Source organism: Melozone crissalis, unplaced genomic scaffold (assembly GCF_028551555.1).
Source record: "Melozone crissalis strain CALT ecotype California unplaced genomic scaffold, PUWL_Pcris_2 ptg000042l_1, whole genome shotgun sequence".
NCBI classification, from domain to species: domain Eukaryota; kingdom Metazoa; phylum Chordata; class Aves; order Passeriformes; family Passerellidae; genus Melozone; species Melozone crissalis.
Genome location: NW_026535820.1, coordinates 40,869,103 through 40,887,883, shown reverse-complemented (window position 1 = coordinate 40,887,883; position 18,781 = coordinate 40,869,103). Strand labels below are relative to the sequence as shown.

At 35.7% G+C, this 18,781-nt stretch overlaps 1 protein-coding gene across 1 annotated transcript in view; it reads left to right on the top strand.

The window, feature by feature from the left end:
* ABCA13 (ATP binding cassette subfamily A member 13) overlaps nucleotides 1-18,781 on the top strand; it is a 169,136-nt gene that overhangs the window by 39,073 nt on the left and 111,282 nt on the right. The window contains exons 17-22 of the mRNA XM_054285153.1: nucleotides 881-1,075; nucleotides 2,867-3,031; nucleotides 8,590-8,767; nucleotides 10,977-11,116; nucleotides 14,118-14,231; nucleotides 14,846-14,936. Coding sequence (XP_054141128.1) covers nucleotides 881-1,075; nucleotides 2,867-3,031; nucleotides 8,590-8,767; nucleotides 10,977-11,116; nucleotides 14,118-14,231; nucleotides 14,846-14,936 — 883 coding nt within the window. The remainder of the gene's footprint in view (nucleotides 1-880; nucleotides 1,076-2,866; nucleotides 3,032-8,589; nucleotides 8,768-10,976; nucleotides 11,117-14,117; nucleotides 14,232-14,845; nucleotides 14,937-18,781) is intronic.

Genomic DNA, 18,781 nt, shown 5'->3' with positions numbered 1-18,781 from the left:
CACAAAGGAAAAATTCTGTTCCAGGATGAAAATCAAAAAATCTAATGATTAAGTTGAAAAATAAAATGTTCATAGGAATGGAAGAGTTAAATTGCATCTCCTGACTGTCTTGCAGATCCTCTCCCTGATCGGGTGCTGTTAGCAGCAAGAGATGCATTCAGTGTAGGTGGTAGAGGCAGATTTTGTCCTAAGCAGTACAATGGAGCCCTGTTCTTTGGCTCCTACAGGCTCCTACAAAACTTGTAATTTTTCTGGACTTATTGAGAATGGGTAGCTAAGAGCTCCTGAGATATCTGGGCTTCAAGCACTTCAAACCATTATCCAAGAATGTTTTATTATAGCCTCACCCAGGGTCTGCTTAGGCATTTGTCCCTTTATCTGCTGCTAAATAATACTTTAAAGCAGTGTTTAACTGAAAAATGTGAGCTGGCTCAGAGCAGACATTACGCCATATTGATATCCCCAAGTTTTAATTTGTGTTCTTTGAAAGAAGGAAGGACCATATTGTTTCATGTTAGTGATTCACACACCTAGATTTTGATCTTCAGGTGTTTCTGCAGCAGAGGTGTATATCTGCTAGAAATAGTATGCTCAGCATTGTAAATATGCCTGCTTATTGTATGAATGCTAAGGAATGAATGATTGACCTGTGGAAAATGAAAACAAATCCTTATAGCAAATATACTTCATCTTTTTATATGTACAAGGAGTATAAAGCAGAAACATAGCAATCTGATATAAAGCTGTATGGTTTTATTTCAGGTCTGTTGGTGCCTGCAAATTATCATGTTACTGTGACACAAATTTTCACCTTATTGACTATAAAAAACGGTGATGCATTTCAGAGAGAAAAATTTTTAATATACATATATTGTGATAGGTTCTTTACAGTGCCTTTGTGGTAGCTTTAACTGGAAGATGTGATGAAGAACTACTTAGCCTGCTGCTAAAGCTCCCTGAAAACAATAGAACTTCCCTGGTAGTGGAAGAATTATGCTCTTTACCGGCACTGGACTTGTATACCATGTTTGTGTTGATTATACAAAATTTGAATGTCCGTCACATCATTTACAAGGTAAGTTTTTTTTGGACGGTAATGTGAAACATACAGGTAATAATTATGTTTTTTGTTCAGATGTTCTTTCTCCTTGAAAGCAAACAGAAGACATATGGTATCTTTTATCTTTGTTTGGCTCCCCAAATAGAACAGTTGAAAAATGGATCTGATAGATGCTTCCTCAGGAAAATTATCATTGAGCAGTTAATTACAAAAGCTTCGCAGAAAACACAGGAGGTCAAAGACGTATTTTTAATAATCTTTAGCAGAGTTTGCAGTTCATGCAATTAGTCACTTCATTATTTGTAAGAGTGGAAGACTGATCTGACAATATTTGAACTAAAACCAGCACAGGTGCTCACATCACAAGAATGACAAAACTATTTTCTAGGAAGCATTCATAGCACTGTGGATGGGGATGTCTACAGCACAACTGTGTTATCTGTATAACTATAGATAATCTGGAATCTAGTGTGGATATTCAGTGAGATAATGGTTTTATCTGTAAGAGCAGAATTATTGAATAGATAGTTAGAAGACATTTAGTTCAGTTCTTTTGGGGGTAATTGATTGACAGAACATAAAATGTGAGCATGAATAGCTGAAATATCCTTATAACATTGTGAGGAAGAATGGCTTGTTTTAAAGCCATAGGACTCTGATTGTATTCTGGATGTTTCATGTTTTATTCTGGCTGCTGCATGCTCAGTTAAGCAGATTAGGTAAAGAATTTTAAAAATAAGATAATTTCCCACTGTAGGAAAGATGCCTGAAGGGAAAGAAAAGACTTTACTTCCTGAATTATCTGCAAACCTAGCGAAAAAAATTAGAATAAAATAAGCCAGTGCTTATTCTGATGAGTGTTTCTACTGAGATCTACAGAAACCTAATCAAATTCTAGCAAAGAGTAAAAATGTTGTCAGCTCATCCTAAATTATAATGGAAGTTCACTATTTTTTAGCAAAACAAGATTTTTTTTTAATGGGTGTCTTTCAATTTTTTCTCTTAACTGTGTAAGGCTGAGGAGAAAATCAAGCACAGACATTATAGTAGGAAGACAAAGGTGGATAAAATAGATAATCAGAGGGAGCACTGAAACTATATAATGAGATTATATTAGTTTTATTATTTTGCCTAGACAGGTAACAATGAATCAATTTGTATTGTCATATCATCTAACTAATCCCCAAAAGCAAAGGGAACAGAGAGAAAATCCATAATGACAAATTTGCATGGTGGAAATAGCAAACAGCCAATTGAACTTAGGTCAAGTAGGTAATAAAATGCACACAATTATTTTCGGCATGAAAAATTCAAACACAGGAAGAGTGTGGCAGTTAAGTTAGTTACTGTAGGGGTCATATTAAGCAATAAAAGTTGTTTCTAAATTTAATTTAAGTTACAAATTATTTTTAAAGTATGAAATTATTGCACTGAACATTTTTAAAGTGGTAGAGGAAAAGTTTCTATTTTCACTGAATTCTAAAAGGATAGAATGTTGCAGGTCCCATTAGCATCTTGGGTTGGAAAGCTCTCTTCAACTTGGCAGTTGTAAACATGTTTTCTGAATATTAATTTCTGTTTTGTCATAAGCCAGATCTAACAGTAAATTACAGAGAGCGTCTCTTCAGCTTAATCTGAGAGTAACCGGGGAGTTATATCAAAAGGAGTTTTGTTAAACATGGTTTGTAGGAACATTGTATTATCATTTTCGGAAAAAGACTGAATAATTTTGCATGCTTCATTGGAAGATTAACATTTGTTTCTAACTAGAATTTCCTGTTGTGTTTTTTTTCCTTCTTCTCCAAGGTCCAGATACCACCTGAGGTAGGCAATGTATTAAATCTGCTGCTGGATGTGGTTTCTAGCATCAGTTCACTTCTCAATAAAGTCCAACATGTCATGGAAAAGCTTCCAGTGTTCCTCCAAGGAATTCAAAATATTGGTGTGCTTGACATCTCTGCATTGCAGCAGGTAAGTGTAGGATTTCAATATGCAAAATTAATTCCCCTTGTGAAGTGATTAGGTAAGGATATGTGCTTAGTAAGGAGGCACACTAATAGAAGTTATTTCCTAGAAAGTAGGGAATGCTAAGAAGAGTCCATAAACCCTAGGAAGATTCATTTGGTCTTTTGCAAGCAGTCTGCAATTCTAAAACTAGTGTTATGTTGTTTCTGTCATCTCTTTTTTTGTTAATTTATGAGATTCTAGTCTAAGTTACCTCAGTGTTTGTCAACTGACTAACATTATCACTCTGTGTCTTGGAGATAGCTAGCCAGGTGTTTTTTGCTAACAGTGTGTTTTTGTTTGTTTTCTTAAGAGCAGACCATTATTTTTTTACAATAAAAAAATTTGCTTTTTAAAAGAATATGAGTTCAAGGCAGCCTATGCAGTTCTTCTATCTGCCTTGTGTTTCTGTTCGTGTCACCTAAGGGGTTTGTGTGATAGCTCTGCTTGACATATAAAAAAGTGCCATGAGGTGTGAGTGAGGGTATTTCTTTTGTCTCTGCCTTTAAGGGCCATTGCTGAATGCACATCTACACAGCTAGCACTGTGGTGGATCTAGTGTTAAATGAATAATCAGAAAGATTTCTATCTCTAAGCAGGTTCCAATTCCATAGGAAGACCTGCTGACGCCCATGGCATTACTTTTTGGGTTTGTTGTCCTTTGTGGAAACCTGAGGACTGAATCTGGTTTAAAATTGCAAACCTCTGAGAGACCCCACAGTGATAGATGGTGCAATCTGGTTTATTGCTAGAGTACAGAGTAAACACTGCCCTAAGTACTATTTTCCTTAGTGATACATTTTTCAAGATCTTCTATTTTGTGTGATAGAGACATGTTGAAAAATGCTGTTCTGGGGCGTCTATCAGTTTTGAGCCTCTGTTTTGGGGTAGCTCTTTGGTTGCTGCAATTAATGGTGGCTTTCACCAGACATTTGCCTTTTTTTTTGCTTTCCTTAAACTAGCTCCATTTGTGTCAGACTTTCCTTCCAGTAAATGAAATATTCCTTATGGACTAAAATCCCACAGTTCCTTATTTGATAAAAGAACCTCTCAAAAGGTGCTGCTCAAAAAAAGTTTACAAAAAAACAAATGGAACAGCAGAGGGCCACCTTCTCACAGTTTTAAGCTTTGCTCGATGGCCACCCCTATTATCCCATAATTTACCATAGATTTAACCTTGGAAGTTTTGTTCTTTTTTACTTCTAACCTTTTTTGATCACTTTTTTTTTCACACAATCTTTATTTTCTAATGTTTTGCTAAATGCCTTTTCCTTGTGAAATTGCTGGGGCTTATTGGTCACCTAATAATTTGTGGAAGATTAAAATAATCAGTGTCTATTTCCTTTATTAATAAGTTATATTTTTGATTTCAAGGGCTTTTCTGTCTCCATAACTTTTTTTTGTAATTTTGAAGACTAGTAAAAGTTTCCTTTTTTTTTTTGTTTAAATTGATTTTTTTATATTTTCCAGTAAGTTTTAATTATTATTTTTTGCTTTTTGGCCACTTTTCTATAGTGGCCAAACCTGTACTATTGAGTAAGTGCTCCTCTGAAGTTCATGTATTGCTTACACACTTCCCTCCTTAAATGTTTTCTTCAATTTCCAAAAGAGCCCATCCTTATGTATTGTTGTTTTCATAATTACCAAGAGGAAAGTAGTTCAGTGACATTGAAAGATTATCAGATAAAGAATGTAAATGTTTTTTGGGTGAAATATGTGGACCTTTGTCAGAAAGGCATTGAAGTTAATTTAAAAAAATACTTCTATAATGAAAGAGACAATAAAGTAATTGTCAACTATCCATACTAATCAGCATAGATTTCTGCCTGAAAGAAAAGCTGAAAAGGAGGAAATAACTTTAATATATCTGTAAAATGTGAAGTTGAATTGAAAAGGTACATGTATTTTCATAAAAGATGATGTAAAACCTATCAATATTAACTGGAATATGGTGCCAGGTTCTGCTTTTAAAAACACTGAGTGAATGGATAACTCCCTGAAGAAAATCACTGCTGGTTTCAATAATGATTTGTGCTTGTGTTTTGCTCTTTGAAATCATTCACTTATATTTTCATACCTAATTTTTTGGATGCTTGTCACTCATCAACAGATAAGCTGCAGGGGACTTCCTGAGTTGCTAAATGCTGTTAATTGTGAGAGATGGCCTCACTCTGCAATCCTTCCACTGACTTGAACAAATTCTCTGTTGAACCTATCATTGTGGAACAACCTGTTGGGGTTTTAAATGAACAAAATTCTGACTTAGGTTCATTTGTGGCTACTATGCTTATTCTTGTGTCAAAAATGTTCTGGGGCATTTTTAACTTCTCTGGCTTGCCCATATATGCGTGGAAGGCCATTTGCAGTCCTTTTCTGTTTTGATAGGTTCAAGTGACCTATTTTAGCATTTGGTTTTTGCTTTAGCTTTTTCTATCAGGCTCTCAGTTGCCTAAGACAGCCTAGCATTGTTTTTGCATGCTGGTTTAAGGCTAATCCTGAACATTTGGAAGAAGAAGTGTGTGCATTGTATGAGAGGTATTACAACTGATGACTCTTCTGGCCTGCTCATTCTTGTCTATACCTACTGACATGACTTTTCTAAACTTGCATTCAACTTTCTCATAAGCTGCACACAGTTTTGTCTTTTAGATGATTAAGGATGAGCAATATACTGAGGTGACCTCCATTTTATAGCAACTTCTCATGATTTCAGTTGATAAATAAGATTTTGCAGTGGTTATCTTTCTATTCAACTTGTTTTGAATTAAGCATTTGGCTTTTTGCCACATTGGGTTCTCATCTTCTTTTCTCCTGTAATGCCTTCCAATATTAAATATAGGCAAATTTAGGCAATTTGTTTCTTTCAGGGCTCATAGGAAAAACACTAACAACTTCTTTGTAATCCTGTGCTTTCTTTCCTGTTAACAGGCTCCCTGCAATATGAATGCCATTTTTTCACCACTGTTAATCAGCAGTTGGATTAATCGATGATTAATATTTTCTGGAGCATGAACATAAATTGGTTGCTAGAGTTCACCTAAACTTGAGTCAACTTTTAACATTTTGTTGAGAAAGGAATTGCCCTCCCACGTAAATATGTTGTGTTGGTCAGGCATGATAACTTGAGAATGCATTAAATTTTACCTCTCAAATATTTTTTGTCTTTAATGTTCTCCCCTTAAATTTCACTGTATATCTTGCTCTAATAAACATTAGAACCAGATATCTATTATTTCCTGGATCATTATAGTTCTCATTCTTGAATATACATGATTTTTCTACTTTTCAAATAGTGCCATCTAAATTTGATAGGCTTCTGAAAACTGTTTAATCAAATCAGCAATTTTGCTATTATTCCCTTGATTCTGTCAATTTCAGGATGAAAAAGACTTTGTTCTGTTTATGTTTTTTCCCAAGAATTAGGATTATCTATTTGTCTGAATTTATTGCCTTTAGCCCTATGGTTCCGTCAGATTTTGAATTATCTTTAAACTCCTTGTAGTTTTCCAGGAAAATTGCATTATTTTTTTTCTTTCTTTCTTTCTCTCTAATGTAATGATTCAGAATGTATTTTAGATTTATGTGCAAGCTGTAGCCCAGTATGACTTTGAAGTCTCTTTTTATGAATAACTGGTATTTCTATTCCATGTGAATTTGTTTATATTAATAACAATTTTTGGCATACAGCTGTTCTGTTAGGTCAGATGCTCCTATGCTATGAATTTTTTGCCTGTATTTGAAAATCCAGTTCCAGATAACCTTTTAATCTTCCATACCAGCTTTCCTCTTCCATGACTTTGCTACTGTGGCTTGCTTAACTGATTAGTTTGTAGGAGAGGCTGGTTGTTTGGATTTATCAGTCTTGATTACAGCCCTGCTTTATACAGTTTAAACTAGATCAAAGATAACTCTTTTTTTTTTTTTTTTTTTGTGAGAGCCATACTATATATTCCTCATACTTTATCAAAGCCAAATTTTAAGAAACATATTTTTTTGAGTCAGTGGATATTTAGTTGAAAGATAGTAAGTAGATTCAGCCTGTTAGTGGCAGCTTACCGCATAAATATTCATTATTTCAATTTCAAATTATTTTGATTGGAACTGGAATTAATTAGCATGTTTGTGCTCTTTGACTGAAATAGGCCTCATTTATCCCTCTAGTGCAAATAGTCACTAATAAAGATTCATAACCAATTTTATACAGCATTGTGCATAAATAAAGTTTATTTCTCCACTGAAGTCCATGCCAGCAGATTCATTCAAAGGCTGTGGATGATTTTATTATGAAATATGGGTATTACTTATTTACTTTTCTTTGTGCTGAAACTGTATGCTAAAAGTAAGATTTTGGGAGCAGCTAACACTGAGTTTTAGAAGACACTTACTAATATTCCTCCAGGATTACTAAAGAAGCACCTGGCACTTCAATAAATGCATTGATCAGGATAAACTGTTTCTAACAGCGCAATTTCCAAACTGTCTGTGATTATGTCTTTATGTAAAGTGCTGTATTACTTAGAAAATTGACTCTTCTGTTTAAAAAAATTCCAGCAATAGAATGCTAATTTTTTCTTGTGCCGAATGTCTGTGTTTGATATATCACAGTGTTTTTTCTACTTGCCAGTTGTGGAGTCTTGAAATGATGTCTGATAGTCTAGTTATGCCTTTCTTGACAAGCATCTGCTGCAGTAATGAGTATGAGGCGAGCCAGTGCACTCTTCATTTGCACCACAGCAGCAAGATGCCTTGCAGTTGTGTCCTCTTAGAGCTGTGCACCTGTACAGACTTCCATGAGATATCACTTACAATCCAAGCCCATTATTTGAAAAGTGGAGCTGCACAGAGGATGAGACTTTCGTTGTTCTTCTTCCTTTTTGAATGTGGTGAATGATGGTGCTTAAGCCATAAAAGCAGTCAGATTGCTCTGTCTCCTCATTAGATGTATGCTAGTCATGAACAAATGGCAATAATAAATGCTGGTATGACTCAAGATGTGCAAAAACTGTAAGCACATCTAACAAGTTAAAAGATGTACTTGAAAAATAGACTTTTAGGGCATCTGAATATTTTTTTCTCTTATTAGCAACTGTCTTCACTGTAAGTGTTCATAGCAAAATGGCTTTGGTTGTTTCTGCTGCCTTTGTGACACAGGAATAATCTACCAGAGGAGCACAATTTGTGAAAACTGGCATTGGAATCAGAGTATCTGTCGTCTAGTTGTCTTGATGTTTTCAGTCCTTTTCTGCCTAACTGCTACACACTGTTTTTCTAGTTTCAGTGTGGTACATTATGCTGCTGTCTTTCATTGAGTATCCTGACAATTAAAACTACATTACCTTTCCTCACAATAATGGTGATCAGAAGAATAGAAATGAACACAGCAGGACCTCATCCTAAGAGGCTCTTTCAACAGCCTAATTTTGTCGATCTCCTTAGACGTCAATATTGACAGAACACCAGGGCTACTCCTTGAAGCTACTTAAAGCAACTTTGATTCATCTGTGTTTTTTGTTCATTTGATCTAGTTTTTGCAGGGTGGGCAGTTCAGAAGTTCAGCTGTTGGATCCCTGGATTCTGTAATCAAGGCAGTATGTAAAGAAGAATCTTCATTTTTCCGCAATGCAAACCTGTTCATAGATATGCCCAGAATCATGGGACTTTTGGAGGAAAATATGGCAAAATATGGCATTCCTGAAGACTCAAGTAAGAAAAAAATCTGACAAGTTGCAGTATGAATTCAGAGTTAAGAGTAGTTTTTTCCACTTAAATGGAAATGTATATATGCTCACTGATATCTCAGTTGACACTGTCATCTTGAACACAAAGTGTTGATCAATAAAAGTTAAGTGGCTATGAGATAATTGTGGGTGAGACAGAAGAGATTCTGTTTTTTCTATCTTTGCAAATAGTAAGTAAGGGTGTTCCTGTCTTTGAAACATTTTTGTTAACATTTTTAAAGCACTTGGTATTAAAAACATATCTTTGAGATACAGGATTGAGAATTTATTGCCGCTTACCTTTCTTCGGTGAACACAAAGCTGTGGTGTTATTGAGCAGTAAAATATACAAACCTTCTGGATAGAATGAGCTTTTTAATGGTTGATATTCCTACTCTGTTTGTCAAGTGCTCAGAAAAATCCCTTAGCTCTCATATAGTCTCACCTTTGCTCCCTTTCTTCAATACACATTTGACTTACCCTGATTAATTTTAATATTGTTAATAACCTTGTTAGTGCCTCGGGTGGCCCTGTGCAAGAGAAGAATACAGTGATAGAGTGTCACTAGGGAAGCCTCTGTCATCTATTGGTTTCTTCAGGCAGAAATTGCTCCTGGCTTGGCTGGGACCCTTGGGAGGGAGCCAGAGCTCTGCTTTGGCCTTTTCACTTGCATGTGTGGCATGTTGTGGTAAGCAGGCAGCTCTGCTTTTCTTTCCTGTTGGAAGAATGAAGTCAGCTGGATTAGACAGATTGTTTGGAACTTAGTCTCTTCAAAAGCTGTTTAGGCCAGAAGCACTGTTTTTTGATTTTTTTTTTTCAAGTTGTCACAAATCTTCTATGCTTTTTACCATGGGGCTCTGCCATATTTAAGGCATCAGTTAGTTCCAGCTTTTCCATAAGTGAATTAATACTGTTGCCCATATTTCACTAATTTGTAAATGGAGCAATGGAAAATGAAAATTAAAAACAAAAATTAAAGCCACAGAAACTTGTTTCATACTGCTTCACACTGATTAACTTATATGTATTTTGCATATGCCAAATACTTCCTAATGACTTTCTGAAGATCACAGCAAACCCAGATTAGCAAGTCTTCTGTGTCCTTAGTCTATTGACATTTATGTCTGGCTAACTTCTAGGCTCTTAATTCTTTGCTACTGTTTAGCAAGGATCGTGTTTACTAATGGTTGTTTCATTCATGAAAGTAAAAATTTGGGCAAAGAACTGTTTCTTGATGAAACATTTCTGACACTTCTTTCTTTAAATTTTGTCAGGCATTTAAATGGTTTTGGCCTAGTTTTCCATCATGTAGAAAGATTTGTCTTCCTTGAGGACTTCATTGACATTATTTAATATTTCTTCAGAGCACTAGAAACAGGATATTTTGAAAACACTTGTAATAAATAATAAAACCCCCAAACACACGAGTTGGGCATAAAAATCTAAATGTTTCTTATAGGAACTCATTGCCTTCATGTGAGTACAAATGCAGCGGGATATATGGAAACTATTCCTTAGATCCTAGTTCTGAAGGATATACACCCTAATGCATTAGTAGCCCCATGTGACCTAGGAATGATGTTTTTTATTAAGGAATGGAAAAGAAAATTGATTAGATTTTTCAAATCAAGAAGTTGAGTGTCATGATAATTTTTTGCCCATCTTTTTGGCAGGTTCTTGTAAGATTATACAAAAATGAAAGTCTATTTCTGAAGGATTTTGGGATTTTGTACATTCCTACTTCTTTCTTATGTAGGATTCTAAAGCTGCAGAGCAATGGAGGGTGTGGAAGGAAGTTTTTTTCTCTTTTAAGGTGACTTTTCCCTCTGAATTCACTTGTGTGGGTAGAGGTTTTGCATATGTCCTTCTGCTCTAAAATGCACTAATGTAACACTTAGGACAGATGGGATTCACAGGCTGCTTTTCAGAAATGTGAGGAACTCTTTAGATTCTAATTTTTTTCCTATTCAGTGTTTAGAGTTCTGCATCCTGAACACTATCATAGACTTTGTTTAAACAATTTCTATAGGAACCTCTAATGATTACTTAGCGGCAGTTGCATGGCTGTTGTTGTTACCAAAACACTCATAACAGTTTTTGGCATGGTGCTGTGGTAGACTCTAAAATAAGACTCGAGCTTTTATTTGAATAAAAAAATGTCAATCTTAAATGTGAATCTGTCTTTGTTTTTGCAGCTCCTTTTTGCTTGAAGCTTTATCAAGAGATTTTGCAGGCTCCTAATGGGGCTTTGCTATGGACTTTCCTGAAACCTTTATTACATGGGAAGATACTGTACAATTCAAACATCAGCATGATTGACCTGGTGATGGAGAAGGTGAGTATCAGAAAATGTCACTATTTCTGTGTATTGATTTTGTCTTTGCAATTCATTTTAAAGGTCCACTTCTTTCAGGGTAGGCAGAAGCAATTGGATAATTGCCTTTCAGAAAAATAGATCCAACCTGCCCCCTGAGCCCTTACCTGTTTCCAACTTTAAACTTAATGCTTCTCTTAACTTTTATCCTACTTGTTACAGTGGTTCAAGCTCAGTGTGAAAAGCAGAGTTTTGCTCAAAGTCCTTTGAAGCACGTATAGAAAGATTAAAAAGAACAGGTTAGCATGCTGAACCAAGGTGTAGGGTGCACATATTCTAGGGAAGCTTTTGCCTTTAACATTTTCTTATCATGGGAAGTGTAATGGGGCTGCATAAAGACCTGTGGGAAGGGATGGCCCCAGGGAAAAATAAAACCCTGTTCTTAGGGAGTCATTGAGCTGAATTAAAAAGAAAAAAACCTAAGTAATCAGTAGCTCATCCTCATTGATTTTTTTCTAACACCAGTAGCTGAGTGACCAGTCATAACTGAGGTGCTGTAAGTGCGGATGCTGATGATGGCATTCAAGAGTTGTACTGTCTCTGCAGTTCTGCTATGGTTGATTTGCTTTCTTGAGTGGGGTTGTTGACAATGACATGTTTCTTCATGCCTAGCTTAGAGGCACTAAGAGAAGGGTTTATGACTTGTTTTAGACTTCTCTGCAAATTTTGCATTCATCTTCTAAATATATAACTTTTAACCTGCAATATTAGTTGTTGTAAGAATGGAAATTTGGAAAAAAGAAATTGCTGCTTGTAAGTGGTACACAAAAAGACCATAATAACTTTAAATGTGGTGGTAACTAAATTCTCTTTAAATTGAAAACTTTGTGGTATTATGAATTGCATTTTAAAAATATAGCAAAAAACTAAGCTAAAACCCCCACTGTAGATAGCAGATACTATGTAGCTTTATAGTTTCTGCTCTGAATTGGAAAAAAGGATTGAGTAATGTCATGCTTTGCAGTTAAATAACTTAATTTGGGGAATATCAGTTATCGCTCTGTAGCACAGTGTAATTAATTTAAAATTTCTAGTCAGTTAAAAATAAAGCTGTTCTTGATGTTTCTAGATGGAAATTTTGTAAAAACTGAGTTGTAAAAAATGATAAATATTACTTATGTTTTTGAACTTATATTCTATATTACAATGACATTTAGAATATACCACTTAAAATATTTCCATATTATTTTGCCAATTAACATGCTAAGCCTCCACTCTTAAAACTTTCTTAGATTTCAGAATTATTGGTCTGCATTAGTAGCATCTTTTTTTGTAACTTTGCATTTGTTATTTTCCACTTCCCTCATAACAAGGGAATTTTAATCAGGAGGTTACACTACAGTGAGTAGTTCAGCTATTTAATCCTTGAGTACTTTTGAAATTCTTGGCTGGACATTATCTTTTCCTGGAAACTGCTTATTGTTCACTTTGTTAAATTGTAGGACTTTATTTTTTACTGCTGCTTCGATAAGAAATTATCCAAAGTGTTCTGTGTGGGGAAGGCTTCTGACACAAGAACTTCCCAAATGCCTACAGTTATCAATGAATGAATGAAAAAGCAAAACTACTTTTAAGTGAAATAATAATAATAATAATAATAATAATAATAATAATAATAATAATATATTCCTTTGTGCAATACAGACTCAAGTTAAGAAGGATTAAGTTCTACTGATACTAAGTCCAGACCTTACAAGCTGCTTGGTATACTAGTTTCTAGTGGTGTCTGAAAGTTTGATCTCCTTGTGTTCTGGCGTTAAAACTAATTGCTCTATCCTGGGGAGAAAGCAATCTCCCAGACTGCCTGTTTGCCACCCTTGTAGCCTTCCTGGTCTCCTTGATCTTGTCACCATTGTGCCTGGTCTGGGGATTTAATTCCTGAGGTTTCTGTGTTACTTCTGATCAGAAGAACTTATTCAGTCTACTTGACAGCAGGATTTGGTTTATCATTTAGGATCACTTTGTCCTTAATCATTATGAATGATCACACTTTAAAGTGGAATAGGGATTCTCATAGAAGTTGAATGCATAATATTTTTCAAGTAAACAAAATTACGTGCAAGGTCTCTTTAGAGTGTTCTGTGTTGCAAAGAGGAAGAAAGAGCCACCAGAAATTGTTTTCTCATGATGTGCTAAGAGTGAGATTTTGAAAAAGGCACTTAAAATACTATGGTAGAAATTGTATACTTTCAACAGGAATTATTGCAAAAAGCGTGGTCCCAAATTGGAGTTTACAACTCACTGCAGACGCTCTTTGCTGGAAAATGTCACAATTTTTATCATAACAACAATGCTGGATTGTTCTTAAATGCACTTCTGTGACTGATAACACCAATTTAAACAAAAAGATACTGCAATATTTTATAGTCTTGAGTATACTTATGATCTGTTTAAAACAGGCTGGAAAAATATTGCTGGTTGTTTACTAAGAGAGAAATTGTAACCTGTGTTTGGCTGCGCCAGAAAATATTTTGCTTTACTCAAGTCTTTCCCTGTGAGAGTATTTTGAAAGAGATTGATTGATCAGTTATATTTATTGTCCAAACTGTGCTTCCAAATTTCAGTTTTATTATGTATTCAGTCAAACTACTTTGAATAAAAGACCCACAACTGAGAGGCTTTCTTCTGAACATGTCCCAACTTTATTTATTTTTTCTGTCTTTATCAAGCACCCGCATGATACTCTCTATGAAAGAGACACTTTAAAATAAAGAAGTCTTTGTTGATACTTCAGGTGAGAAACATACAGAGCACAGGAATACTTTCATTTGCTTGGTATAGAAAAAAATGTGTTTAATTTCTTAGGTAAAAAAATAAAACATGGATATTCTTACTGCTGACTATCAAAATGGAATGGAAAGGAGTTGCACAAGATCTAAAGCATGCCACTTTTTCTGTTTCTTAAAATTTACTGTGCACATCTTTCACTTCATTTGTTTCCATTTATTTTTTTTTTCCCTAGGCTAATTTCACTTTTGGTTTTGTGGAAAGCTTGAAGAGTTATTCTGAGACATGGCTTAGAATGTCTGACGTTTTCAAAAGCAGTGGAAATGTCCTCACAGTCTCACGACTGCAGGTTGGTGAACTGTGGGAGATCTTTCAATTTTCCAACTTTTTGCACTTTGATCTAGACTGTATTTCTATACATGCAAAACCACCCAAATATGTAACTTCAGATTTTAAAATAGCTGAAAAAGAGGCAGATTCGCTTTGTTATGAACCTAGAAACTGATGCTGAGAAACTTCTGACATGAAAATACTTAAAAACAATGTTGCCTCACTATCTCCAGTATTGCTCCAGTATCAATGAAAAACAGGGGAAATAAAATGGTGTTGGTACTTGTTTGTTCATTGCTTATGTTTGCCAGGAAGTTGTGAAACTGCTGAAAAAAACTGATGAGGGAAATATGGACTATAAAAGAAAAGCATTCTTCTTACTCAGGTTTTTCCATTGTACATGTCTGTGCCTTCCTCTGTCACCTCTCCTAAATCTCTTCCCTGCCTCCCTGCCATTTATTTGAAAAGTGTGATGTTAAACTGTTAAGAGGGAAAGACATGGACAAGCTAAATGACTTCTGCAGTATCATGCAGGAAATCTTGGTAATGGAATTGAGCATTAATACAAATATATATTTTGTATTTTCTTAGAGAAGATAAGCCTGAGGTAACATCTATCGCTTTTCATTTCAGGAAGCACTGCAAAACAATTTTGTAAAGCATTTCATAGAAAGTAATTTGGATATCAACATGGAAAATCTCCTCAAAAAAATGAAAGCATATGGTGCGTATCTGAAAGTACAATAAATGGTTAGCCTTGTTAGACTTCAACTTAGAACTTAATTTAGTTGAAATTGAATATTTTACTTACATCAGTGATACTTGAGTAAAGTAATAAGAGACTTCACCCTATTGAGTTAGTCTCAAATGTAATTGTCTGTTTTCTTTTGCATGACTGGTTAATTTGAATTTCAAATATTGAAACAATATTGGTAACAAGTCAGAAGTGGAAAAGTGTCACGGGAGAGTCTCAAATATATCATCCATGCTTAAAAGGCCATAGTAGCCACAGTTCCATTAGGTAGAAGTATATTTTTGTAGTAAATTTTGAAGGAAATAAATAGAAAATGAGATTGGATGCAGTGTGTTTGATCAAAACCACTCTGTATTTATATTTTCTGTTTATTCAGAATCAGTTTTGTGGGGTATCTTGTGCCTCAGAAAAGCCTGAAAGCGGGTTATAACCAGGGAGCTGCACTGTCAGTAGGAAGCAGCCTGGGTCAGTCCCAGCCCTGGGGATGGGAATGATGCTGAGGGCAGAACACCATCCCGTGGGACGCAGTGCAGGCCCAGGTCCACAAGCGGCTGTGAAATGGTGGGAGCTGCAGCCCAGAGCAGGACCAGGCCCTGTGCCAGCTCTGTGCAGCTCTGGTGGGAAAGGAGTGGCCCTGATTCACTGATCTGCCTGGCAGCCTTCCCCTGGGCACAGCCATCCCTGGCTGCTCCCTTTCTGCATTGGTAGTGACCCCTGGCAGGCAAACAGAGACCCTCCAGGGTTAGATAGATAGCCCAAGGGAGATGGTTCCAAATGGAGGAGAAGGGGAATTATTATTTTGACTAATTTGGGGTATTTGAGGATTTAAGTAGGAGAAGAGAAAGGATTATGCTGTAAATTTATGTTACTTAATGATTTTATAAGAATTTGAAAACTGAAAAAAATTCAGTATATCCAGGTTTTAGCAAGGTAGGTGCACAATCATTAAAATGCTCGCCAGCATGTTCCACAAGGAAAACTCTGTACTGAAGCAGATTCCAGTGTAATTTGAGAAAAGTTCATGATTTTGAGAATCAGAAAGAGACAAAAGTGGGACAAAATGCAATAACAGACAGTGTGACATCACAGACAAAGGCAGCAGAGTACTTCCCAGAGGAGGATTGTGGTAGAAAGGACAGATCTGTGTGGTTTCAGGTCAGTGCCTGTTAGGATCATTTATAAGCCAAACCAAAATCTGTTCCAGTCACTTTCTGGAGGAGGGCAATGATGAGCTCTCAGGTACCCCCACAGAGGTACTTAGTGACCCTCATGGCTTTGAAAAAATTGACTTTACAGAAATGTAAGTCATTAAGTCTGCTTTACAGTCAAAGAATTAAGACTGCAGCTAAAATAAATAAATGCACCTGAAATGCACTTCCATTGGTTTTCAGAATCTGCCTCTAGGCAGGGAATGGACAAAATCCATGGAAGCTCCTGAGAGTTTGTAAATGAAGTGTGCTCTCAGTCTTAATTTGTACTACTGCCCTGAGCTGGTGCAGTCATAGTTGGTGTGAGCTGGTGTGGCTTTTCTTTAGCAGACAGCTTGTGAGATTTAGTAGAAATTGGCCTTGCTTGGAAGGCTTTCTTTGAAGACAGGGACTTCCTGCGCACTCTTTCAGTAAGAAAAATGGCAAATGGCATCTGGAATTCAAGCTGGAAAGAATCTGGGCTCTGTGTCCTGCTTAGGCAAGGAACTCAAATTTAAATCTGCTTTGTCTTCAGATGATTTTCTTGACCAGTGAATGGCCGGCCGGCTAGTCTGGGCTGGGCACAGCTCACCACTCGAGGTGAAGATGGATCATAATACAGCTAAAAACCAAGGTCACAGAATCAGAATGTTGGAAAGATAGGATGGAGGAAAGAACAAGTCTCTTAAGATTCAGGGAATGCTGGAAACATAGCTATATAAATCTATTTGTAGAGTAATAGCTGGATTTTGTTTGTGTGGACCTAACACTGAGAACTACAAGATAGGTTATGGACAAACAATATTCATTAAATAGATATCATGATCTCTGGAATTATCAGATCCATCTTCACTGATGCAGACAATGTCAAAGAAATCTGTATCTGTGTTTCTCAAGCTATAGTTTTTTAGCAGAGCTAAGGACATTTAATAACATGTAATAAATGGTTAATAGTTTGGATGGTCAAGACAAAGTATGGTTTGAGTGGCTTGTGAAACTAGGATTTCCTTATTTTAAGGGATTACAGTTGGTAAAATTAGCATCATATAAAAACTGAAAATCAATAGGGGTTATAGATCACAAGAGCATTTATGCCTCTGTGAAACTGATCTCTCCAAAGCACCAGAGCACTCCTCTGCATTTATTATGCCTCTTTGTATAGATTCATTTGGTTGTTTTACTTCTTGAAAAATGGTATGCACTCTTATTTTTATCTTAGCTTGTGTACTCTTTGTTTATTTTATTGGACCATAATCATGTCTAACAACTGTAAACCTGTTCTTATGTTTGTTTTTTAAAATTTTCATTAATCTTATATTGCATCAGCTGTTCAGTCCTGTAATTACCTTGCTTGCATCCAATTAAAGTCTTGAATATATCCATGTTAATGTTTTTACCACTCACAATCTTTTTAATTTTAGAAAGCTCCAGCTTTCTAAAATCTCCTGATCTCTGTGATTGTCTTCTAACTAAAGCAAATATTTTCTTTTATCACATCTATACTTACATACAGGTGACTTTTAATTATCCTCAAATACAAGGTGCTTGTCTTGGTATCGTTTTTTATTTCTCTACAATGATATAAAAATTGTTAACAGACTTAGTGTTGGATTTTTCTGTGCTACTCCTGCTGTAAACTGTCATGGACAGAGTGGATAGATGTAGACCTCTTCCAATGTCTCTATAAAATCATCATATTGCAAGACCTTGCAAGGTTGTCAATTTCTAAAACTGTTTAGAAGAAGTACTGTGTCATATTTACTCAGGTGGAGAAAGGTAACTATTTAGGCTGAAGGCTAAAAAGCTTGTGTTTTTCTTTTTAATCCCTTTACTTTCTGAGATAGCTGTATGTGGGCAAGGCAATTGTTTTTCTCTATGCTTACTTTGCAGCCCAGCAACTTGGAATAATTTCCTACTGCTCTTATATAAACCCTGACCCACTAGCATTTGTGAGCTCCTTTCTGGGCACAGTCCCCACAAACCCTCAGGAAAGATTGGGAGGCATTTGTACTGCAAGTTCCTCTTTTAAATTCTTTCTTGCTGACTCTCTCTCTTGTCCCTCTTCTGTGATTTCTTCCAGATATGAATTTTCTTTTTTTACTATCAAGGGCTCTCCTTACAGAGGGCAACATGTGACACTGTGTATAACAGCCAGGGCAGTAAAAAACAAGACCAAAACCGGCAGCTGTCCTTTGTGCTACCCCTCTGCTGCCCTCATTGTAATGATATAGTTTTGTGTGTATCTATAAAGCAGGGAACAAATAGCTGTAATGACATCACTGAAAACTGTGTCATACCCATATCTTCTGATACCTGGAAACTTTCTTCTAATTTCTGACCTAAATTTCTTTATTCCTGATTTAATCTAATTTATTCTTCCAACAACTTTTTATTTTTACTTAAACAGCACTTCTACCCAATGGTTTTACATAAACCATTTGTATTTTTTCCCAGTTACTTAATGATAGGTTAAACAAGCTGAGTGGAAGATGAGGGCTGACTTGATTTTTTAAATGAAATATGAAGATAATAGTGAACACAGATTTACCAAGTTTTGCATTCATAATTGCTACATTTATAAATGAGAAAAAACAAGGTCCTCAGCTCTATATATCTTGATTTTTAAAT